Below are 25,745 nucleotides of genomic sequence, written 5' to 3'. Positions count from 1 at the left end.
GGTTTCTGGAAGCGCGCTGCAGGTTGCTAACATCAACTACCCGTAATTTTTTTAATGTTGAGCCGCAGCTCATTGGCCGCTGATGCAACAGCAACCAATCAGCTATGTAGATGAAGATACGATTGCTACCAAATGAGTTAAATACCGATCAGCCTGCACCATTTAGAGTTTCATGCCAGAACTAGGTAATGCAAATGTGTTTTTTCAGCAGATGTGGATTTTAAATAAAATTGTGGAATAGAACTAAAATGACAAAAAATATGGACTATGCTGGTTTTTGAATTTAGGAACTCATGATTCATAGCTGTGATACAATATGTACTGCACAAACTTACTTTTTCAATAGCGAATACAGCAGTATAGGACAGAAAACTTAACTTGTCAAGTGGCTTTTATTTATTTATTTATCTCAACTGTATTCCCTAGACACAAATATGCTAGACACTACCTTTAATGCTGTTGCTTTCTTGAAAAGAGCATTATGAGGGCTCCAACATCTTATTACTGTAATTAAAAGGTTTTTATTAAATGATCTCAAATTAATCAAAACAAATTCCAAAAGCAAAATGAATCAAAGCAAATTATCTAGCTAATCATTGTGTTCTAGTGGTGGCATCTTCAATTATGAATTTAATTTGTCTATTATGAATTTAATTTGTCTAGACTCTAGAGCTTGTCTAGTTGTACTTTAGAAACTTCAAGCTTCTTTTTCCAACTTCAACCTTCCTTCTGTTCTCTTGTATATTTCTGTTAATCTACTTTGTGAGAAGTAATTGTGTTTGTTTGACTGGACCCATGTGAAGTAATTTTTGGCAGCTATTGTGCTGTAGAAGGGGACTGCAAAGATTTTCTTTCCTTGTCTCTAGCAAAGCTACTTTTCCCACCTCTCTTATCTGGGGGGTGGACACTCCTGGGGAAGTTTCCACCAAAATTATCACCCCAGCTTGTGGAAAAGGATGTGTTCCTCTCACATTGGGGAGGGGATCAGTGATATCTGCACAGCCTGTTGTTAAGAACAACAGTTTGCATGACATATACAGCTTAAGGTGCAGTCAGATTTTCCGTTGCTCTGCGAAATTTCGCGGGCAAAATCCAGACTTCTGTGTGATCTGTATACTTCATACATCGCCACACTATTGACATTGGACAATGGATTTTTTTTTGCCTGCACAATTTGACTGAAATTTCAGTATTATAAACACACTTGTTAGAGGTCTCTGACCAATAAGTATCAGAAAGTATTTCAGAGAGCTGTGTAATAATAATTAATACTATGTAGTAACACGATGCATAGATCTTGAGATAATCCTATAGAAAGGCATTACATGCTGCTTTGCTAAAGCTGTACGATATCCGGGATCTGATGATGCAGTGTCTTGTAACGTCATTTGACACCGTCGGAAAGGGTCAACAAATCGGGGACTGTTTTACAGCGGAGGCGCGCTTGATATGGATTGATCACTCAGATTGACAGTTCTTGCGTTTACTATTCACCAAAGAATAGTTGCGCACAACTGTAAGATCAGCACTCATCCACTAGGATCATATTACTTACTTACTTATTTTTTACATGTTTACACTTGCAAGTAGTTCTTATATTCATGTATTTTTCTTTTTTTCCATAAAAAAACAAAGACATTGTGACTCATTTGATTGGGTGAGCCAGCCGTCAATCTGAGTGCCCAGTCAGCGCCATATTTCACCCTTTGTTACCCTCTGTTCACAGGTCCTCCAGGAAAACGGGGAAGAAAAGGAAACCCTGGTGAGTACCTGTACATTAAACACATTTGTACACCTCTCTTAGTTTAAAAACAACCCGAACCTAACCTAAAATTACAGCAAAACAAATGTTAAGCGATTTTCAGCTGTTCTCCAGGAGAAAGGATCAGGATCCTCTCATGTGTTCCAGATCTTTCATTCTTCATGTCATGTTTGATTTGTGTTTCTTTGAGGAACCATTGAACAGATGGAAATGCCCGTACATATTATGCGGTATGAAAAATATATTTTTTCTTTGGTAGTCTAGTTGACGTTTCTATCATATTGATCAGTGGGAGTCGAAGAGAGACGTTCTCCTCATCATCAGTAATTTTCCCAGCATGCTGTTTGTTTTACTGCTGATCTCTTAACCTCAGAAACCCGAGAGTGCTTTGAAGCTGATAACACCATGTTCCAGCAGGCAAAAATTATTATAATTATGATGTAGCTGCATGTGTAGTGCTTAACCCCAACAGAAATCAATGCCTTTCAGCCAGCCTGCAGCCCAATTTGGTGTTAGTAGTCAAGGCTGTGTACCCTCTGCCAGACTCCCTAGAAGAAAAAAAAAACACCAAAGTATTTTAAATAATCCCTGTTCTTGTACAGAGATTACCCACATTTGCAGTGGCCATGGACCCTGATGATTGCATCACACAGTTGCTGCACATTTGTCGGCTGCAAATCATTGATGTGAATTTCTCATTCCACCACATACCAAATATACTCTATTTGGTTAAGATCTGGTGACTGTGGAGGCCCTTTGAGTAAATTGAACTCATTGTCATGTTCAAGAAACCAGTTTGATATGATTTGTGACAGAGCTTTGTGACATGGCACGTTATCCTGCTGAAGGAGCCATCAGAAGATGGGTACACTGTGGTTATAAAGGGATAGACATGGTCGACAACTATACTCAGGTTGGCTGTGGTGTTTAAACGATGCTTAATTGTTACAAAGAGGCCCAATGTGTGCCAACAAAACACCCCACACATTATAGCTCCAGCAGCAGCCTTGATACAAGACAGAGGGATCCATGCTTTCATGTTGTTAATGCCAAATTGGTAATACGGACCTTGGTTGTAACGAGTGGTTATTTAAATTACTGTTGCATTTCTATCAGCTCAAACAAGTCTGGCCATTCTCCTTTGACCCCTGGCATCAACATGGCATTTCTGCCCACAGATCTGCCGCTCACTGGAGATTTTCTCATTTTCTAGCTGTAACAAGGTTCCGATGTTATGGGAAGAAGGAGGCAGGAACCGGCGAACATTTAATAAACTTTAATAAAATAAATGAACAAATAAAAAAACAAAAGCATAGGCCAGTAGCCCCTCACGGACAACTGCTGGCCACACAAAACAGAAACAAAACACAAGTTCAGGCCTGTTCCTCTCTCGATCTTCACTGTCGTCGCTCCTCCTTTATGCCTCCACTCCGCCGTGAGAGATACGAGACCAGTGCGTCGCGCAGGTGTCGCTCATTATCAATCACGCCACCGGCCTCACGCCGTTCTCTCACGTCCCTCGGCCTCGTCCTGCTCGCCACACTAACCATACTCTGTAAACCCTAGAGATGGTTGTGCCTGAAAATCCCAGCAGCTCATCTGGCACCAACAACCATGTCACGTTAAACCACGTTAACCAAGTCACTTTAACTAGAGCCCTGCACGGGCCTCAAATCTAGGCCCGAGTCCGGCCCTGGCCCGAGACGCTCAGGCCCTAGCCCGACCCGTGTCCGACAGCTCATCAAAATTATCAGCCCGAGTCCGAGCCCGTTTTTTTTTTTTTTTTTTTTCATTACACAGCGACAGCCTGCCCTATTTGCAGCCATTAAAATAGGTCAGTTTTGTTAGTTATGTTTCTTTTCATTTATTTATTAAGTTAATTTAGACAAATGTTTGGATCATTTTTTTTTTTAAATGACGACCAAGCAGCCGAGCCCACAGCGAGTAAAACATGTTTGATCAATTTAGCCTCTCAAATCAACGCTAATACTTTACTTGGCTACAATAAAATCCATAGATATAAAACACTTAAAGCATATCACACATACAGTTAGTTTAATAAATGTTTATTTATTAAACCACAGTGAAAACAACATTTTTTAAAATACTACTGAAGCAGGCTCAGGCTGCTCGCAGCGCTCGCAAACGAAATGAGCAATAGCCTACAATCTAAGCAAATTAAATTAAATAAATTAAAAACTAACTTGCAGGTTATCTTACCTCAAAAATGCACCACAGAACATGGCCATTCTTTTTTCCAGGGCTATAACTTAAATCACCTTTCTAGCCCATTCTGATGCTCAGTTTGAACTTCAGCAGATTGTTTTGACCATGTCTACGTGCCTAAATGCATTGAGTTGCCATGTGATTGGCTGATTAGATATTTAACTAGCAGTTCAACAGGTGTACCTAATAAAGTGGCCGGTTAAAATAACATGGTATCATGTTAATCAAATCTATTTTTGGTCTATTATTTTCATTATTATTATTATTGTTATTATATCATGCTGCTTAGTAAGCTAAACAACTAGCTCGGTGAATTTATGTTGGGCTTATTTATGATAGATAAATAATCAGCCTTGTTTTATGAAGTATCCAAGTATAAATAGCCATCCAAAAAAAAAAAAAACGGCTTCCTGAAGTTCTTTCCTTCTGGGAGGTCCTTTTCTGCTCCTACCTGGAGTTATGAACATATAATCAAATTCAGGACATGTAATTGTCTTGCAAACCTGGCTTGAAAACTCCTTTACACTTGCAAAATGTATTGTGCAGCTCTGTTTACTGACAGCTCTGGTCAATTAAACGGCTTTTATAGTCCCTCATATGCGGTATAAAGTGGCTTGTTCTGTATCTGGAAACCTTATGCGAAACGCAACGGCCCATTTCGGATTAATTCTTGGGTGGGTGGTGGCAGTAAATAAGGGAGATGATTTTTCTCTGCCATGGGGCTGCTGCTCTGGTGGTTCAGTACATTCGGTGGCAGGCTCAATATGTTCGTTTTCAGTTTTATTGTCGTGTTCATGTAAATTATCATGCAAGAAAAGTGCTAATGGATCAAATTCATCACATCATGCAAACCCTGGAAGTGTTCTCAAATAGATATGATGCGCTAACAGTGTCTTTGTTCTGAGTGTGATGACTTTGGCGGTTGATGGGAGGACTAACAACCTCCAAAACACACAGCCTGGTGTCCATAAAAATCTAATTTCTTGCCGCAGGACTCCGGGTGAACTAAACTTGACACAGTGGGAATCTCCTTTCCTCTGTTCACCATGACAGAGACGAGTTCAAATCTCCCACATGGCCATGTGACTGAAAGCACTCTTATCACCACAGCCATTTGTAGGAGTTATCGCTTGTTTACTTGGCTCTCTGATCCTGTCCGGGGCAGATCTGGGGGCAGCACCGTTTGTGTCTCCGGATCTATTCGGTGTCACATTCCACTCCCTATCACATCCCTCAGGCATCAGAGCAGAGAGACATGCCAATGACTGTCTTGTGCATTATGATTATTGTACTGACCAAAAGCAAGGAAATAACTTTTTATTACACAAGAATGTTTTTTTGGACACCAGGATCATTCCCACACTACTGGAATGTTTTGGATTTCTTTCTTGCCTGAAATGATTAAGGATTCTCCAGATTCACAGACTCTGAAATCTGTTAAGCTTGCACCGAATGAGCGCCATTAAACATGTATTTCTGTAGACATTTTGGCCTTCTAAGTGCAAAATATCTGGTAACTTGGAGCCTCCCACTATGTGCAGTTATTCTTTTACAGCTCAGAAGATCTAATGGAGTTCTAGGCTATGTTTCATTTTAGTGTCAACTTTGTCTTAGATGTTTCTCATAAAATTCCTTTGCAAAAATAAAGCTCGACACAAATGAGACAACTGTTCACATATGCAGGAATACAGAGCTATAAAATGAGCTGCTCTGAAAACTGGATATTAGAGGAATTTATTTAATAAAGCTCGAGTTAATATTGAAAACTAAGTCTTTATATCGCAGACTTTGGAATTTTGCAAACCTAAGCATGATTTAAGGCATTGTTTATATCTCTTATGAAACTAAAGACTCTCGTCTGAGATGAAGTATTGAACGTTATTGTTTTGAATTTGACTGATTTAAAGGGATAGTTTACCCCAAAGATGAAACTTCTGTCATCATTTACTCACCCTCAAGTTCCAAACCTGTATGATTTTCATTATTCTGCTGAACACTAAATATTTTTTTGAAGCAGAAAAAATAAACTCAAACAGGTTTGGTACAACTTGAGGATGAGACAGAATTTAAAATTTTTGGTGACCTATCCATTTAAATGTGCCACCAAGGTAAAGTTCTCTACAAAGCTTATATTATTAAACAATATAAATTATATTAAAAAATATAATTAAAAAAGCACATTAAATATTAATCAAAAAAAATTCTTTGTGAAAATAGTAACGTGTCTACGAGTTTTGCACAGTACTGTATATTCATTATAAAAAAAAATTTTTAAAGGTAATAATAAAATAATAATATAATATATACACAAATAAAGGACAAGTAAAAATCTTAACTGCTAGTCCATTTAAATATTTTATGTTGAGCCCCGCACTTCTAATTTATCTTTCCCTAGGAGGTGCTTAGAGCTGTCCACCCACTTTTCTTTTAATCACACACAGACTTTTGCCAAATCTGGAGTTGTTCAAAAGTGGAAACGAAACAAGGGTCTATTTATATCTGTGCCGCCATCCTTTGATTGATCAGTGCTATGAGCCAGAACCAGGTTTCTGTGTGTGGAGATATACAGTTTAAATGTGTGTTGTGTTTGTTTGTGCGCACTGATCTCATTGACTCTGGCATTTAAAGAGATATGCAACTCACATTGTCATATTTTAACTTATTCATGTAGACAGAAATGAGACAACATATTAATCATTGTATCATTTATTACTATAGGATTAATGTCCTGCACACAGTATTGCCTGAAGCTTACTCTTCAGCGCAACAAGTAGTTGTGACAGACTTACGTACAACTCTTTGTCTTCCTCTGTTTCAGGAACTCCAGTAAGTACCCCGTTATCACTAAGGCTTTAATTCAGAACAAATGTGAGTTGGTCTGGAGTTGGGCAGATACAGCATGGCATGATCTGTGTTGGCTTTGCAATCTTGATATAGACTGCAAAATGAGGTAAGATAAGAGGGAAGGGAGGATATATGCTCCAGGAGACAGTTTCTGAATCGATCACACTCCATTTTTCACTCTCTGGCATCCACCCTGACCGCCTGTATCCTAATAACCAGACGTGCCTTTAAAAATCCAACAGCTGATACAAATCTCTTCGTGCCTTCGCACAGAATGCATAGTAAACACTAGTACATATTCAAGTGTGCATGTGTGCAATCCTCCCTATCATACTAACACTGTAGCACAACAATCTTTTATTGCTTTGGTTGCGTCATATTACTCAACATGAGCAGAAAGCCACAGTAATAAAGGAGAAGAGAGAGTAAATATGCAAGCTTATGAGCTATTTGTTACACAAGTAGTGTTTATGTATTGCAAACACACTGTTAAAGACAACAATGCAGTATGGAGCACTTTGTACTTGTAGCATGTTTGGGGGTTTGGGATGTGAACATTTAAAAAAAAAAAAAATTATTCATTCATATTTTTTTAATGTTTTAATTGTAATGTTTTTTCTTCAATAAATCCTAACAGGGCACTCCAGGACGAGATGGCTACCCGGTAATTGTCACTCTGGTCATACACTGATCACATCTGCTCTAACCACAGCCACACACAGTATTTGAGGACTCGTTCAGACCTCAGCTGATAGGCAGTGTTAAGTGTCGTAGTGCACCACCTGCTGGACATAAAAAATATCCAAACACGTTTTTTTTAGGTTAAAGGTCAATAACATTCATCAAATGAAGTTAATCATCTGATTCATTGCATGCATAAACCTGTTGATGCCAAGAAGCTTGTCTTTGGCTTACATTTTTAGTAAAACAGGTTTTGTTGGGGTTAGATGGGGCAAAACACATCAAGATAATTTTTTTCACAAAGGTTTTCATATGGTATATATAATAGGATCTATGGAATTGTATGCATATACAATGTATTACTATCCATCTATATGTATAACCTACCTATTAAATCATGAACCTCAAACTTCAGAAAGATTAGTTTAAAATGAATTTTACTTAGTAATATCAAATAAGCTAATTTAATCACATCAAATCTTATTTGAATAAAGTTATTATTATATAACAATAGTTATTCTCAAATGCAGTTATTAACCTCTACGCCTACACAAATCTTACAGAACAGAGAACTATTGTTCTTTCCAATAGTTTTGCTTTTAAAAGAGGCATTAGTTGCGTGAAGCCTCCCTGACAGGCCATCGCAATCCAGATGCGATCAGTTGCATGCGTTGGCAGCCTCCGCTCCGCATAAAGATCAACTGGGAAATACAGCCCTGTGTGAAGTCTCTCCAAGCATAACAAGAGAGCTGCTCCAAACTGAACCGTGTGCAGGACTGCACCACATGTGGCCCTTACCGGATTTCCAACTGCACTCAGAACCATCAGCACACAAGTCATCCGTTTCTTTTTGCTCATGCCGAATTGACCGACTGCATGCTCTCTTGTCACTTGTCCGTTCTGAAAGCACAAGCACACACTATTAGACCAAGACAGACAGCTCTATTGTCTGTGGTTTCTGGCTGTGTTGGTCTGAATAAAGACACACAGGGAGAGAATTATCAGAAATCTGTTTATCATGATATATATATTTTTTTGGTCTAATTTTACAGTGTGTATACAAAGTAATGTTGACACATTCTTTTAATACCTATTGCATTTAGAGCTACCAAGCTTGTTTTACATGTATTAAGACCTTTTGCTTTAAAGGTCTTCAATCAGAAAGTGTTCATATTTTGTTTAGTTAAGTATGTTTCACAGGTCAAAGAGCTCTGTGCACAGACCCCTTTCAGCACCTCCAGTGCCGTGGACAGCGACCTCCCGTCCTCTAGTCTGAGCTTACTGAAGCCAGTGATGATGATGGACTAAACTTCTCCTGGCTCTAATCAATTAGAACAGGGGTCAAATAATTATTATATAATATGTAGTTAAGACTCCACCAAAGATAAAGTTAAGAAGCCATATTTTTGCTAATTATTTCATTGTCCTTTCCAAATTATAATGTTAATCAAAATATCAAAACTCAATCTTCCAGTGATTTCTGCTGGACTTCTCCAATCATTTAGTCATCTTATACTCCGCCCCTTTCTTACAATCATTTGCAAACTCACATTAAGATCTGCCTTTGTTAAAACAAAGTCCCTGCCCTAGACCTCCTCCCGCCCCCCGCCCCGCCCCCTTTTGATCATGAATTTCACTCGGATATACGCACAATATGGAAGAAATAAACGAAAGAGAAAATTAAAATCTAATGCACAAGTTTATGATTGCCATGAAATAACTGTAATAACTCAATGTCCTTTTCTCTCTCTGTCTCTTTAAGGGTCCATTGGGTATGGATGGCAAGCCTGTAAGTACTATCTTCTCTCAGGGTACAACCAGAATCATATTGCATCAGATCAGTTTTTAACATCATTGGTTTAGTTCCACTTATACTGTTTGTAGAGGTGTATATTTATTGCTGTATTGCATACACTGCTCATTATACTGCAGAAAATTAACTTCGCTCTCCTTATAGGGACCTCCAGGACAAAAAGGCAGTCAGGTTAGGTTCTTTATCATTTCAGTCTAAAAAGTGATTGAATTATTGTGTGTTGCCAGCAGTGTTGTGGAAAGTTACTTTTTAAAAGTAATGCATTACAATATTGTATTACTCCCCAAAAAACTAACTAATTGTGTTATTTAGTTACTTTTTATGGAAAGTAATGCGTTACATTACTTTAGCATTGAATTTTTTCTCACCTGGGCTGGGCTTGCTTGTTTTTTAAGAACAACAAAAAAAATCTATTTTTGGCAAATGTAAATGCCCTTTCACACCAAATGTGAAATGAATGAGCCTCAGACTGAAATAAATGCAAATTCACACCTGTACAGTAGAGGTCGCAGTTTAAAAAGAAAAAAAATAGGATGCAGGAGAAGAAAGTTCAACACGCTTACTTCAACAATACCAAAAAAACCCACAAATTTGATGTTTACCGAAAGTCTTTTTTGCTTATTAGTATGGTTGAAATGGATCAACGAAGGTCAGCAGCAAAGACATTGGTTAAATAAGTGAGATTAAATAAATAAAGTATATTTTTGTCATTTAACATGTAATTATTGCAGGTTTGTGTAATACTCTGAGTTTGCATTTCACTGTTTTTATTGAGTAATACTGAATCTGTTTTTGTGCAAATCAGATGAGTAAATGCCTGCTTACATTTAGTCTAGAACTACAATAACCATCATGTTCACACAACGCCTCTGCACTTACTCACAATTTCACTCAACATGAGGAGAGGTGTCAGTCTATAAATGGGAAAACAAAGTAACTTGCGCTACTTATTTGAAAAAGTAACTCAGATATTTTGTTACTTTACTAGTTACTTGAAAAAGTTAATCTGATTACATAATTTAAGTTACCCATAATGCGCTACCCCCAAACATTGGTTGCCAGTGTGCAATGCATCTTAGATTTTAGGGATGCCACTTTTTCCAGAACGAGTCCGATACGATACTTTCATTTTTGGTACTCGCCGATACCGACACTGTATAACCAATACCTGTATTTTCACTGCATTTGTAATTTTTTAATGTTAAATATAAATCATATTAGTTGGCTTAATTTGTTCATCAAATAATTATTTCCTTCAGTTATTTTCATGCTTAATTAAGCCTGCTAAAATGCATTGTATGAGTTTCTGTTACTTTCACTCTTTATTCTATTGCTCTATCATATTTTATCTTTCATTAAATAGTACAGTACATATTTAGAGCAGCTCCAACAGGGCTTAGTTCTCAGGATTAGGTTAGTGTTACAAATGTTTAGACACCAGTGAAATATCAATTATTTATTCTAATTTTGATACTACAACAAAAACTACAGTAATCAATCAAATGTGAAAAAACACTGCATATTCATTACTGAATACATTAAATATAGATGGATCTTTTTGTAAAGTTACAAAAGGTAGCATATTTAGTCAAGAGCAGTGAGTAATTTATTTGTCCTTTGTTTGATTAACATTAAAACACAGCAGCAGGTATATTAGACTGCTGCCCCTTTAAGACCGAACGCACGGACACCATTTCAATATACTGTCTACGTTCACATGAATTCGTCAGTACAAGCAAGAGACGTGAAAGACAATTCAATTCAGTATTGGCGTGCTGAGAAGCTGGTTTTCGGGGCGCGCACTTTGGATGTTTGCGTTCATGGAACTTCTTGACTTGCACACGTCCTGTAATAATGCAGGGAATCACTCGTTATACATAAATCAGCTAACAGTTCATGTTTTACTTACATATACGATTTAGTTGTAATCCAAATAACACGTGCTGAGTGAACGATCAGCAATCAAGAGCATTCAACAGAAGGGCTCTTTCTCTCTCTCTCGTCAGTTAACGTTCATAATAAGTTACATGCCTCGTTTTTCTTTTTTTGCCATTGACATCCGACTGAACTACAAACTTTCCAGTGATGTCTGTGAAAAAGGGATGTTTTTAATGAGGGATCCCCATTATACTCTCTGTTGTATCGGAGCATGAGTACATGAACTCAGTATCGGGCCCAATACGATACTGGTATCGTGCATCCCTATTAGATTCCTAACGCAGCAGCATCTGGTACAAACCAGTCACACCACCTGGTTTGTACATCCCGTAAACTTCAGCCCATCACCTCATTCATAAGAGTGTGATGTTGGAAAGCATCATTCGGATCTCATTCCTCTGGTTCCTCCAAGGGCCAGTTGCGCCAACTGGTAAGGTAAAACTTAATCTAGTTGTGGCGCAAATGAGTACTAATTTACGATTTGTGCACTACTGAATATTAAACTCTGAAATGTAATCCCACTTATAAAATAATTTATGAAAGCCTAATGAAATATTTACATTTTCATTATCAGGTTTGTTGTATTAGTATTTATTACTTATTAATTTTGGAAAAAGTTCTTAAAATTAAGTTAACAATTTATTTTGATGGTCCCCTTTAGACATTGTGTTAACTATAAGTAACGTTGCACCTACATGTCAACTAACTCTCATGTATTGTATTAGTAAACAGTCTGCTTAATATCTGCTAACACTTCATTGTGAAGGTCTGTAAGTAACTGTAAGTAACTTTGCAAGTACCTGTCAATTTATTTAACAAACCCTCACCCGTGATTCTATTAACCCTAACCCTACCCCTAAAACTCTATTAATTAACTAATACTCTAATGAGAGTTAGCTGACATACAGGTCAATGTTTCTTATAGTCAACAGAATGTCTAAAGGGGACCATCACAATAAAGTCTAAGGCTCAATCCCAATTCACCCCTTGGCCCTATCCCTCCGTTTTGCACGTTCACGTCTAGGGGTAGGGTGTCCTGATTCTTGTTATGATAGAGGGGTAGGGCTAAGGGGTAGGGCTACATAGCCCTCGAAATGGAGATTTTTCAGAGGCACACTCCGAACGGAGGGCTACGAGAAAGTTCCTAGAATACATTGCGAATCACTGGCGAGATGGCTTCGTAAATGGTTAAACATTTAAATTTAGCCCCAGATGACATCACCATGCACTTTTATAATAATAATATAGTCATTTAAATTAAGAAATTATATAATAAATTACCTTCCTGAAACAGAAAATACATTTCGAGGAAGGAACGTTATAATAATCATGTTTCCTCAGAGGTAAGAGCAGCGGCGCTCATTGTCAGTCATTGTCATGGCGAAATCCTGTAAAAACTCGTCGCTTCCGTAACGTCAGAGCGATCATCGACGACTGATGACGTATCGGGTTCATGAAGGGTTGTTCCATTTCGTAGGGGAATATTTCAACCCCTTGGCCCTTGTAACTCTGTTTTAAGGGCCATGGGGTACACTCAAAAACAAGGGGTAGGGGCAAGGGGTGAATTGGTATTGAGCACAAGTCTAATTTCTAATACAAATTAATTTAAATACATATTTAAACACATTAATTATTGTATTTCATGATTATATATTGTATTTCAAAGATGTAATTTATTACCATTACTAAAAATACCAGCCAAAACGAAATAAACTGAAATGCGTGGCTTTTCAAATCTACTTCTCTTTACAAATTTGAAGGCTGCTTAGAACCTGGTTCTGCACAAGGCAGCCCCAGCTCAAAGGAGGAAGCTCGTAGTCAACGAGGTGCGAAAGCAGGAGGAGAGGATGAAGTGTATAAAGGCCATTTCACAGGCCAAGCAGGGAGAATGGATGAGATGGGAGAGTGTGGAACAACGCAAGATGGGCTGGCAAGACCTTTGGTCAATGGAAGAGAGTAGGATCAGTTTCCTTATCAGGTCAACATATGATGTTCTCCCATCACCACAGAACCTAAACCTCTGGGTAGGAGAGGATCCCTCTTGTCCTTTGTGTTCATCACCTGCCACATTAAGGCACATTTTGACAGGATGTAAGGTGGCTCTTAGCCAAGGTCAGTTTACTTGGCGCCATGACCAAGTACTCCGATGTTTGGCTTTAGCATTGGAAGACAAGCGTAACATGACCAATAAGTTGCCACCTGTTCTAGCAAAACATTACACACAGAAGACAATATTCCCCCGTCCAGGCGAGCAACCACCAAGAAAAGGTGTTAAAACCAATTCTCGCTCAGGACAACTGGAAGCTGCTAGGGACTGGAAAATGCTGGCTGATCTTGATCAACGGCTTATTTTTCCACCTGAGATTGCCACCACTAACCTCCAACCAGATATTGTTTTGTGGTCTGGATCAGCACGCATTGTTCAACTGATAGAGTTAACAGTGCCATGGGAGGATGCTGTAGATGAGGCATATGAGAGGAAGAAACTGCGGTATGCTCAGCTGGCCACTGAAGCAGAACAGCGAGGATGGAGAGTCCGGGTTTATCCAGTGGAAGTGGGTTGTCGAGGATTTGTGGCACACTCCACAACCCGGTTCCTCAGAGATGTCGGATTCAGTGGCCAAGAGTTGCGTCGCACAGTAAAGAACTTATCTGAAGCAGCAGAGAGGAGCAGCAACTGGCTGTGGTTGAGACCGAAAGAGTCTGGCTGGCTGTGTACAGGACGCCATGCTACGGTTTCGAAAAATTCTTGAAAATTTGATGAGTCTGTTGGTTTATTTGTATAGTTTGCATAGTAATTACAGTTATTACGTTCCTGTGTATTTTGCGTGAATGAGGATTGGTGTTTGGACAGATATTGTGTTTTACGGTAGTATGCCACACAAAACCGTTGCCACTGACCTGCTTTAACAACGGCAGTGGGGCTCGACAGCTGACGTTGTGTGTGCAAATACACTGCAGCTATTAACACCAGACAGAAGGAGATTCACATCACCATTTGGAAAGAAGCGTAAATGGATGGAGAAGCATAGGTTACTGGAAACCTACGTCTTAGTTGGTGCTTATCTTGGCAAAAGCCAAGTACAAATCAGCATGAAGTTTTAACATCTACTCTCGTGTAATGGAAATCAGTGGCTGCTTAAATCAGGGACAGTAAAGGTAAAATTTCTGACTACACATTACAGAGGACTTACCTACTTTCTTTCTGGCTCGGTACAACCAAATGAAGTACAGCATTAGTTACAAACTAACTAGTAGTTACCGAGAACCCACTTGTGGTCTTTACTTAACAAATTTAATTGACTTTACGAATTGCTAGTGCAATCATACCCAGTTTTCTCCTCTTATACTCATATATGTGTTTACATGGAGAGGCCAGGCAGGGCCTCAGTGTTAATGTTGTTGGAGAAATGAAGTGGCCAAATGCCTCTTTTAAAACCCATTCGACGGGTAAACATTGGAGCGATTAATTGCTCAGAACTGCTCACAAGTTGGGTGAAGCACATCAGTGAAACACCAACAGCTTTCGCCTTTTACGTCCAAGTTTAGAGTCACTGGTTTAAAAAGAACACTCAAGAGGATGGATGTTTTCTTGCTAAAAGCAGAAGGGCACTTTAGTCGAGTGTTTACTTGAAGGACCATTGGAGATTAAAGAAAAGAGGGGCGCGTTAAGAAGAGGCACATTAAGAAGAGGGTCTGCATAAACCACTTTACATAACAGGAGAGATGTATGTCTCAACCTTATGTAAATGTTCTCCATGTGTGAAGTCAGAATCCTCTAATGTAGCTTCTCCATCACAATCATAGCATCAGAGGATGAAATCAAGGGAATTATTAAGTGCCATCATTGTTGGGTCCAACATTAACAACCTCCAATCCAGTCCATATTTTACAGCATATCCTGGCATATAATGATAAAACTCCAGTCCGCTTTAAAAAGATCATAGGTGCCAAAAACTCTACCAAGATTACTGCTGTACCATTTTGTAACTGTCTACAAATTCATGTTTTGAGCTCAAGTTAACATTACGTGCACTTAGGACAAGAATCTCATTTTTAACATACTTTGAGCAATACCAAGACAACACAACACTGACTTCTGAGAAGAAGCTATTATGAAACAGAGCACGAAATTACAGCACTTGAAAAGCCATAGTGAACACGACACCACAGAGCATGATAAAACTGTGATAATCAGAATGTGTCTTGTTGTTTTTGTGGTCTTAAGCAAAGTTTGCTGCATGGACCGCTGAGCAGAATAAAACCAGATTAATATCATCCATTCCCTCAAACCAGCCGCCCACTCATGAAATAAAAGCTCTTATGTAAAATTATATGCAGAATTATTTGCTGTCATCAAGAATGGAATGTCATCACATTGTTTTATCTTCACTCTTCTAAATCCCTCTCTTCATATTTCGTGATAAATTATTGTTTTTCATTTAGCCAATAGTTCATTCAAACACTCAGATTCAACCTCTAAAACATCTGCCAGTCATTTTTGAAGGTGTAAGTGGTGTGACTTGTGGTTTGCAATGGAAATATCCTGCGTTGTTGAGAACAATTTCTAATCTGTCACTTTGAATCTTTCTTTTCTTTTGCCAGGGAATGCCAGGACCAAAAGGAGATAAGGTATACTCACCCCACAACACATTCCAGCATGATAAATGTACAATTTATTGGAGCCATCAAAGGATAACAATGATAATATTCCTCTAACTGAATCATTTCGAGCCTGTTACCCAATGAGATACAAAGAAACTCATAAGTAATTGCTAAGGGTTGCTCTCTCCACAGGGTGACCAGGGAGACATGGGACCCAGGGTGAGTGTCACATCTCATTTTTTTGCTCAGTTTATTCAGAAGTCTTACACTGATCTAAGGATGCCTCTTGAACTGGAAGTCAATTTAAGCCATTTCCTTTCAGATGGCAGGGCTTGGTTGCTATCTTACATTCTGATGTTGATAGAAGTTAGATCTTAATCTGTTAAACTAATTCATATTACAACCTCAATATGGTATCAATCACTATCCGTATGCCTCCACCAAGCCTGTTTTCGCCTCATCCACAGGGAGAAAACGTGAGCCTTGACAAATCAGGAATCCGTCAGTGAAGATCGTACCACTTCTCTATCTATATCTACTCAAGCTATCATTTAAATCATTTGGCTCCCCGTGCTTCTTTTCCACCATACCTCATGACCATTCAGCACAATTAGAAACATGTGCTATGGCTGCTCTCTTTCTTTATGTTAAGAACATGTGTTGTATGCACTACATTGTTTTGGCTTTATGCCATCACAGTCTGACAGTAAATTTTTTTTACCAAATCATTTGAAGTGGCGATATGAGCAGTCAGGAAAAGGAAAACAGCATCTCCCATGGGCCGTGTTCCTCTTTTTGTGTGGATGTAAGAGTCAAATTAGCGCTTTTTCAACTCCAGTTAAGCAGGAGGAGTATGACCCCTTGGAATCCATTAAAGCTCTCATGGGACGATGGCCCCTTGACCTGGAAGTCGATTAAAGCCGTGTTTCCTTCCAGATGGCAGGACTAGGGTTTGTAGTGCAGGTGGATAGTTGACCTTATGCTTACTCTTGACTTGTGACTTTTGCCCTATGCCCAGACACAGAAGAAGCAGATCAGACTCACAAAGTAGTCTTTGTGTCATCGGAGGTAGCTGAGAAGAATGTCCTGCAGAGTCCTGTGTAGGGTTGTGATGTGCACCATTCAGAATTGAACTAAGAATACTGTTTAAATTCCAGTTCGGTTCCTGAATTTGAATTGAGGTTGTTAACAGGATGCATAATTGAAATTAATTGAAATTTAAAGAAATTCACATAACACATTTTAATTTAATTTTAATTTTAAAAGCCAAGTTAGTCTGAGAAACTTTGAATGTTGACTTGACAAAGACGTATTTGAAAGTTCTGGTCAAAAGTCTGAGAAGTCTTGAAGTTTGAAGGCCATCCAGAAAATCTCTAAAAACAACATAGAAAAAACTCAGAACCCCCAAGCAAAAAACCATACACTACTTAGAAACTGCATAGTAATATCTCAGAAACCATGAAAATCAACTTAGCATCACGGCGGCAAGTTGTGCATGGGCAAGTACCTGTTTTATTTTATTATTTTTTATTTGACATGGACATTACAATGACATTGGAGGAACCATATGCATTTACTTGGGTGTTTTAGCACACATGCTAATTTTCAACACCTGTCCACGGGAGGTGCTTACTATGGTTGTTCTCGACACCATTTCAGTACAGTTCCTGCAGAGTACGTACCTTGACAATCTGTGAGAAAGGAAAATCATGAAATGTTTCTCCAGGGAAAAAGTAGCCTTTCTTCATGAAGGCATTGCAGATCTATCTAACAGCAACTCTAAACATAAACCTCATCACCATCTGCACCCATTGAAAGTTAATCATATCCAGAACGTGTATGGGCTTGGTTTCTTAAAACAGAAGAATAGCCCGAATAACTTTCACAGGATTCAATTTCAAGTTGAAGCTCAGAATTACAATGTGAGATGTCATCACCCCCCATTATATGTATCCTAACAGTGTCATTCTTCGAATCATCTCCTCTTTCCCCCTTACGTCATTTCCTGCCTTCGTTTTCTTCTATATGACCTCTGACCTCCCAGGGACCACCGGCCTACGCTGCCTCTGCAGGCCTGCTCAGTAATCAGATTCTCACGGTTAAGGTTTGTCCCTCTCAGCCTATCATCCCTGCATCTCCTGACACATGTGGCCATCTATGTTCACAAACATCTGTGTCTTCATACCTTACTCTATTTCACTATTTTTTCCACTTCTCCTTTGTTCCCACAACCCCTTATGCTGAGAGAAGACTGCGCAGGCTGAATGTCTGTTTCTCCAGCTGTGATTACTGGCATCCCTGCTTTGTTTCTTATGCACTCTGTCCATCTTTCTCATTATCCGTCCTCTGCTGTCAGATGGTCTTCCATCGCTATGAGCATGGCTTTCTCTTGGCTACAGCTGACCATCACACTTTTCACAGGCGCCTTCTAAAGGTAGAGTCAGACTTGTGCATGCCTTGATGCTTTTCTCATTTTCTCCATTTCTTCTGTGTCCTTGTCCTCAATTAGCAAATCTGGCAGTTTACAATGTTGTTTTGCATTCCTGCTTTGAATTTCAAACAGAGAGTAATTGTATTTATTGACAATAGTGACGAAAACATGTTTGCTAGACCAAAGCAAATAATCAAGCCAAAATAGTTTTTTGCATTATTTTAGTATGTCAAACGAGACAATTTTTGTGGGGAACAAAAGACATTTCTTCATAGATAGCTCTTTGAAGCTTTGAAGCATTTTACATGCTGCATCTGAATACCGAAACTAATCTTTCGGCATGAAACATGAAACATAATTAGTCTGCAGGCAAAGTAAATGACCTATTTGAGTAACCTCAAGACTACGGAGATAAGAAGCAACAATGAAACTCTTTTCAAAGACAATATTCAAAAATACTTGTTCTGTCTCTCTTTCTGCAGGGTGATCAAGGTCAGGCTGGTCCCCCAGGACCTCCAGGAACACCTGGTCCCAGAGGGCCTCCAGGAAACACAGGCAAAGATGGGCCACAGGGCCACCCAGGAGAGCCGGTGAGACACTTGCTTTCTATCTCATATGGTCTCTTGTGCCTGTGTCTTTACTGAGCTCACTCATTCTACAGCTGTTGCGTCTCATATACGAGTCAAACTGTGCTGACAACCCCTGCTCAGAAGACCAGGTGCAGCTTCTCACTGAGCTGAACCCTGTGCTCAGTGTCGGGTTCAGACACACTGCATTTCCTTCTACACTTGCGTTCTTGGCAGATTATCCCAAATCAAAGTGACTTGGTTTGAAATATGAACAAATTGTGTAGTACAGGACCTGGGGTTTATTAAAATATTTTACAACAGATTTGAGCAATATTAATATTGATGCTTGTTTTTAGAATACAGAATAGCAGTTGTTTAACGTTCCATCTTCATAAATCATCAGGGGCGGGGCGGGGCGGGGCGAGGGGTGGTACCGTATCGTGAAAACCCTCATTTAAACAGCATACACACCGGGACATTTGACTGCACTTTTTTGACAATATTGATACTACTCGCAATCATAATGCAATAGACTGTTGTACGGGACATAAGCCTTTAAATAAAAGGGTTATTAAACTGTTTACACTGTCACATACAATAAAACAGCCTGCACAGCAATATGGAATAAAAAAAATTAACAAAAAGCCTGACTGCTTACAAAACACCAAAGGTGGACTTGCGCTCAGGAGAAGAGCGGATAAGTTCTTTCTATGCACACTGCTACTGTCACAATATGACATCACACTCTCCGAGTATGTTTTAAAAAACTTGGGGTGGTTGATTATGATTTCACTTTTCTAACTTTATGTGGCAAAGCGAGAGTTATAGGTTGGGGCAGAGCACTAATTATACACGTGCTCAGCAAACTCAAGTTTATATTACTTTCCGACTACGCCACCTTGGGAATTTCACCCACGGAATTAAACACACCCTCTAAAGGCACGCACAGGTTCAAATCACCATTTGAGCCAGAGACATAGGTAATCGTACAAAAATATTTTATTGACAGTTATAAAAACAGGCATTGACAGGCAGCCACACTCCTCTCATTAGCAGGTTCAATTATCACTGGCAAAGGACCCGGGGCTTACCAACAGGGTAGTCTCAGATAGAATAGTCACCCTTAAATAATGAAAATCACTAAAATCACAGCGCACACACACTAGCACACACACCGACTAATGTCAGTGAAGAGCACGACACACAGTGAAGGATGCCACCACCCAAAGAAGGTCACTCGTCTGCCCCCGGTGCCCAGACCCGACAACAAGAGAGAGAGACTTATAAATGGAGCAGAGTTATGTATGGGCAAAACAATCATTTGACAATACAAAATATAACTTAAATGCAGTTCCAGGAAGGAACCAACTACTCGGTCCCACCCGGGTCTGCACAAATCAAGATCACAAATAACAAAAAAAAACAAAGCATAAACAAACTCAAATTAAAGAACACAATAAACAAATAAATTCGGCTGTAGAGCTCAACTGTAGTAATAGTTAAGTGAAATAAATGTATATTCAATAATCACAGTAAATGAACTGGAACCAAAATACATATTCAAAAAAATACCCCGATAAACTCAGCGGCGGAGAATGCGGATAGACTTTAAACTATGTAAAACATACAGATTAGTACGCGCTCAGTTGAAGCAACCCATAGAAACCTCGTTACCAAAACGTCGTCGTACATACATGCTTTCCATACCGTCTCAAATGTCCACTTTCGATTCCCCAACTGGCAACACACCAGTAAAAAACACAAGTCAGTGGCTCAGAAGCTTCAGCGGTCTTATGAACGACACTGCATGTCAACACTCCACTCCAATGCAACCAGTAGCGGCGCATCTATGACGTCACAGGCCCCCGAAAGTGACACGCACCTACAACTGGCACTCCGTGCTCTTATACACCTATGGTCACAGTCCATTGGCCAAACCTTAAATAAAAAAAATATAAAAAAAAAAATAGGAGGGACAATAGCTCATCCTGACACATTTAGTTAGTGTGTAATGTTGCTGTTTGAGCATAAACAATGTCTGCAAAATCACAACGCTCAAAGTTCAAAGCAAAGGAAGATATTTGCTTTTAAAGAAATCATTTTTTAAGGACTACAACAAACGGCTGGTAGGGACTACACGACATTCCTCCAGGGTTAGTGACATCACTAACCTTAAAGGGTAACTAAACCCCTGGTCAGAGCCTGACTCCACCCACTGGCAATATTTGAAAAATGCTGGAAAAGTGGGCAGAGTCCAGCGGAGGGGGGCGTGCACCTGAGACGCATCTGTCTGTATGGAACTGGCCTACCTCACCAACAACCCCTTTTACACCATATATTATAGAATTAAAAAACTTTATACACAAATGTCAAAAAAGTTACTCGAATCAATGAACAGTACTAATAAAGCCCCATTCTTACAGATCATTAACTAAAAAAAGTTGGTTTAGGGTTTAGTTACCCTTTAACATTTACATAAACCCTACCCACAGGAACACGCAGTACCTGTTGAGAAGAGGAAGAGTTATTGTAGTACAGCACATTTGTGGGTCTGATCAAGCTGTCGCATTCGTCTTTTTACATGCAATACAGTATGTAACACAAATGCAATTGCATGTCACTCTGTAGGCATCTTACAACAGTTCCCACAGGAGCGATTTTATAGATTATCATGATAGAATATGCTAATTGAAGAAAGTTAACTCCACATCAGCAATAAATTCATCAACTAACCATTCAGAAACGTCCTGTTGCATTCTACACAATGTCTCTTCTTGTTGAGTCTCTCCATCAATGTCCGACTTCAGTTTAAACATAAAAGGCAGAACAGGTAATCACACACACACACACACACACACATGCATGTAGTGTTTCCATGTTTTATGGGGACTTTCCATAGACATAATGATTTTTATACTGTACAAACTGTATATTCTATTCCCTTACACTAACCCTACCCCTAAACCTACCCATCACAGAAAACTTTCTGCATTTTTCCATTTTCAAAAAACATCACTTAGTATGATTTATTAGCTGTTTTCCTCATGGGGACCAAAACATTTCCCCACACGAACAAGGATTTCAGACACACACACACACACACCAGAGATGGGGACTCGAGTTTGAAACTCGGACTCGAGTGCGACTTAAGTCGCACACACGGTGACTTCAGACTCGACTTGAGAGACTCGTCCTCGAAAGACTTTAGACTCGACTCGGATTGAGCTGCGGGACTCGTGAACAATGTTTATTTTTAGGAAACGTCTGATGAGCTCGCTGTTATTCCCCTCCCTCCGTTACGTATAACCTGCCTACGTAACACATACTACGTATTGGCTCCGCGCGGCCACACATGAGAGGACAACAAACAAACATGTCGACTGCACCGGCCGCTGCTGTGCCATTCATCGTAAGCTTTGCAGACATCCCGAGTCTCCCGCATATTGATAGCGGTGTAAAGGTTTGAAATATTGAGAAGTGTAATGGCTTACACTAATAAATATCTAACATTATTCCAAGCAATTAGTTCCATTTGCAGTGTCCATTGTAAGCTCAGCTACACAGTTCAATAAATCCACTTCAGAAACGTTGTTGATGGGTTTTATTCCTTGGTTTCCGATTTACAAAAGAAAATGTGAGCTGAATAATACAATTACTTTGATTGCTAATAAAATAAAAGATTCTTAATGGAAATAGGTATAAGTTAACAGGTAAGGAAACCGTTCGCTTCCACAGCTCTCAATATCTTGAGTCACATAATAAGAATCAACATAATGTAGTCGGAGTTGGCCTGTTCTTAAAGAGGCAGTACACTGTTTTTACCAAATCTACAAGCACATGAATTATAGTATGCTTTTAACCTTTTAAGTATTATTTAAAAATTTTAACCGTTACATGAACTTCTAAATGAAATTATTTACCTGTTTAACATTAATTCTTATTCACATTACTATGAATTATACTTTGGCCTCTATAAGCGGCTCCCAGATGCCCGCAAATTAGTTAAAATCTCCCGGAATCTAGAGCGAGCTAGCAAGAGCTTGCACATACTGCGCTCCTAACCGTGTTTTGCCCGCATGGCAGAGAGGGAAAGAGCGAAAGACTTTGCGTGTGTGTGCTAGCGTGTGTGCCCCATGAAACGCATGTAAGACAGCATGTAAGACCCCCGTGGACCGAACAATCAGAAATCAAACTCTATCATAAGGAAGTGTGATCATAAAATTTTTGTGGATAGTAGCCTAGCCTATATCTCACATCATTTGGTTGCAATAGTGTTTTGCATTTAGCTACACTGTGATGTTTTGCACTAAATAGGACGTTGTAAATTTTAGTGCTGTGAGGTATAACATTTTCTATATTTGGTCTTATGGCCCCACAGAGCCAGCACAATAGGAGCTAAGGCCTTTCATTATAATTCAGCGACAGACAAGGGAGTGCTTTTTCTTCAGAACCTCAATTTTTGGTCTGTCCTGTACTGTATGTTCAAGCTAAAAGGCAAAATACAGATATTAACTTAAAAGTAAAGCATACTTGGTGTTTTTGTCATGTTGAAATAGCCTGTTTACACTGATTATATACCAAAATCAAAACTGATACTGTATGCTAATAGATAAAGGAGTCATAATAACATATTACATGCTTTGAATTCCTTATAGCTATGCAGTGTTCTAAGCAGCCTGGATGGGTCGCTGTACGTGATGCAACACTTATTATAACCACAAGAGACTTGAGACTTGACTTGGACTCTAGCTCAAAGACTTGAGACTTGACTTGGACTCTAGCTCAAAGACTTGAGACTTGACTTGGACTCTAGCTCAAAGACTTGAGACTTGACTTGGACTCTAGCTCAAAGACTTGAGACTTGACTTGGACTCTACCTCAGAGACTTGTGAGCATCTCTGACACACACACACACACACACACACACACACACACACACACACACACACACACACACACACACACACACACACACACACACACACACATACACACACACACACACACACACACACACACACACACACACACACACACACACACACACAGACAGACACAGACACACACACACACACACACACACAAGCTCTTGAAGCTCTGGCCTCTGAGTCGGGAGCAGCAGCTCATTTGCATTTAAAGGGACACACAAGAAACATCGCGTTTTTACTCACCATCAAAAAGGGATAATTTTAACATGCTTAAAAAAATTATCTGTGGGGTATTTTGAGCTAAAACTTTATACACACTATGGGGACAACAGATACTTATTTTACATATTTTAAAAAAGGCCATTATACCATCACTTTAATTTAACATATAAATAACACCTTTTAATAACCCACTGAATGTGTTTATTTCAAATAAATTACTAAATGCTCAAAATCAATACATTTAAGTAAACAAAAATTTGCATTGCATTTACAATCCTGTGAAAACACAGCACCTCTACTTCCCGCACCCCTGAATGAAGCCTCAACATGCTGTTTTCAGGAATGCACTATATAACATTCTGTGATGTAGGATACTTGCCGTTTGATGTGCAGCTCCAGAGTATGTAACTCTAATGGTTTCTGCATTTGTAGTAAATGCCCTTTTTCCTCAGCCAGTTTATCCCAACATGTTATTTACTTTGTTTCCTTTTCAGACTACCATCTAAACCAAACAAAGAATAGTGCAGTGTTGAAGGGCAAAAATCCTCACCCTGCACTCTGCCTCATATTGGGAGCAGATGTTCTTGGGTCAAGAAGCTCAAAGGCCATTTCCTGTTATTGTGTCTCAAATTGTGTTTATATATGCTTAAGTGAAACCACCTCATTGGGCCTGATGCCATGCCTTTGTCCTTCTCAGAAGGGCCGTCGAGCATGACAGACATTGCGCTGCGGCACTTATCGAGTGCCTGTAGGGATACATGTCTTACAAATTAATCTGATTTTAAGCAGGTGTTGTGCAATATTTCTTCAAGTTTGAATCCCTAGCTGGCTTGAATATGTCCTTCGAAGCTTACAGGATGTCTGCCAGAAATGTCTGACTGTTGTCTGCCACTGTGACTGTTGTTTTGGTGTGTTCCAAAATTATGCCTATTGGCTGAATAGCCCTGCCACACTTTAGAGCTGTCTGTGTCAAATAATTTATACGCTTTGGATCATCTTAACTTTTTTTGTTCACATGCTATGTTTGAAAATAAAAGATTGAAGTAGTTATATTATGTTAAACATCATAGATCTAAAGAGGCCTTACATCTAGTGGACAGTCAACAGAGCAAGCCTACTGTATGCCTTTTTCTTTAAATATGACTCGTTCCTTGTGTTTGCTTTCTAAATAACAGGGTCCTCCTGGAAAAGATGGAAATGAGGTAGAACTTTATATATGTATTTTTGTTTACTTATATATACTCATATTTTGAATCTTGAATCTACAACTTCATGGAATTCAAAGTGATGCTGCATAAATGAGGGTGACTTTACATACTGGCTTTAGTAATATAATTTTTTTTTCGCCTACAGGGACCAAGAGGGCCACCTGGCATGCAGGTAATATGAATCACATACAGTGGTCCCTAAAGTATTTGGACACTTCAGCTACAATTAAAAATTAATGTTGCATGCACCAAATGGCATTTATTTTGAAGAAATTCAGCACAATTACACGCTTAAAGCAGAACATGCACAAAAAAAAATTCTTACATTTCAAAATGTAAATTGATAGATATACTGTTCATAAATAAGAATATTTGACACAATATTTGGTTACAAAATTCTCATTAAGGGTACAAATGGTATCAACGGCATTCCTGGACCACAGGGCCCTTTAGGGCCAAAGGTTAGATTTTTTTACCCCCTCCAACTTTTTTTCTTTTCTTATAAACACAAAGACAAC

General features: G+C 39.1%; 1 protein-coding gene across 2 annotated transcripts in view; it reads left to right on the top strand.

Moving 5' to 3' along the window:
* Window positions 1–25,745, top strand: part of col23a1b (collagen type XXIII alpha 1 chain b) — a 108,661-nt gene that overhangs the window by 70,314 nt on the left and 12,602 nt on the right. The window contains exons 3-13 of one of the 2 annotated variants that reach the window (XM_077195164.1): window positions 1,727–1,772; window positions 7,470–7,496; window positions 9,276–9,302; window positions 9,471–9,497; window positions 15,870–15,896; window positions 16,062–16,088; window positions 17,914–17,973; window positions 18,783–18,890; window positions 25,195–25,221; window positions 25,373–25,399; window positions 25,635–25,688. In XM_077195164.1, the coding sequence (XP_077051279.1) occupies window positions 9,288–9,302; window positions 9,471–9,497; window positions 15,870–15,896; window positions 16,062–16,088; window positions 17,914–17,973; window positions 18,783–18,890; window positions 25,195–25,221; window positions 25,373–25,399; window positions 25,635–25,688 (372 nt within the window). In that variant the 5' untranslated portion in view covers window positions 1,727–1,772; window positions 7,470–7,496; window positions 9,276–9,287. The remainder of the gene's footprint in view (window positions 1–1,726; window positions 1,773–7,469; window positions 7,497–9,275; window positions 9,303–9,470; window positions 9,498–15,869; window positions 15,897–16,061; window positions 16,089–17,913; window positions 17,974–18,782; window positions 18,891–25,194; window positions 25,222–25,372; window positions 25,400–25,634; window positions 25,689–25,745) is intronic. The other variant, XM_077195172.1, reaches the window with a different exon arrangement.

This window comes from Siphateles boraxobius, unplaced genomic scaffold, assembly GCF_051911475.1.
Source record: "Siphateles boraxobius isolate OS27281-9 unplaced genomic scaffold, OSU_SipBor_1 11, whole genome shotgun sequence".
NCBI classification, from domain to species: domain Eukaryota; kingdom Metazoa; phylum Chordata; class Actinopteri; order Cypriniformes; family Leuciscidae; genus Siphateles; species Siphateles boraxobius.
The sequence above is the reverse complement of the archived record's forward strand: the minus strand, read 5'-3'. Positions and strand labels throughout refer to the sequence as shown.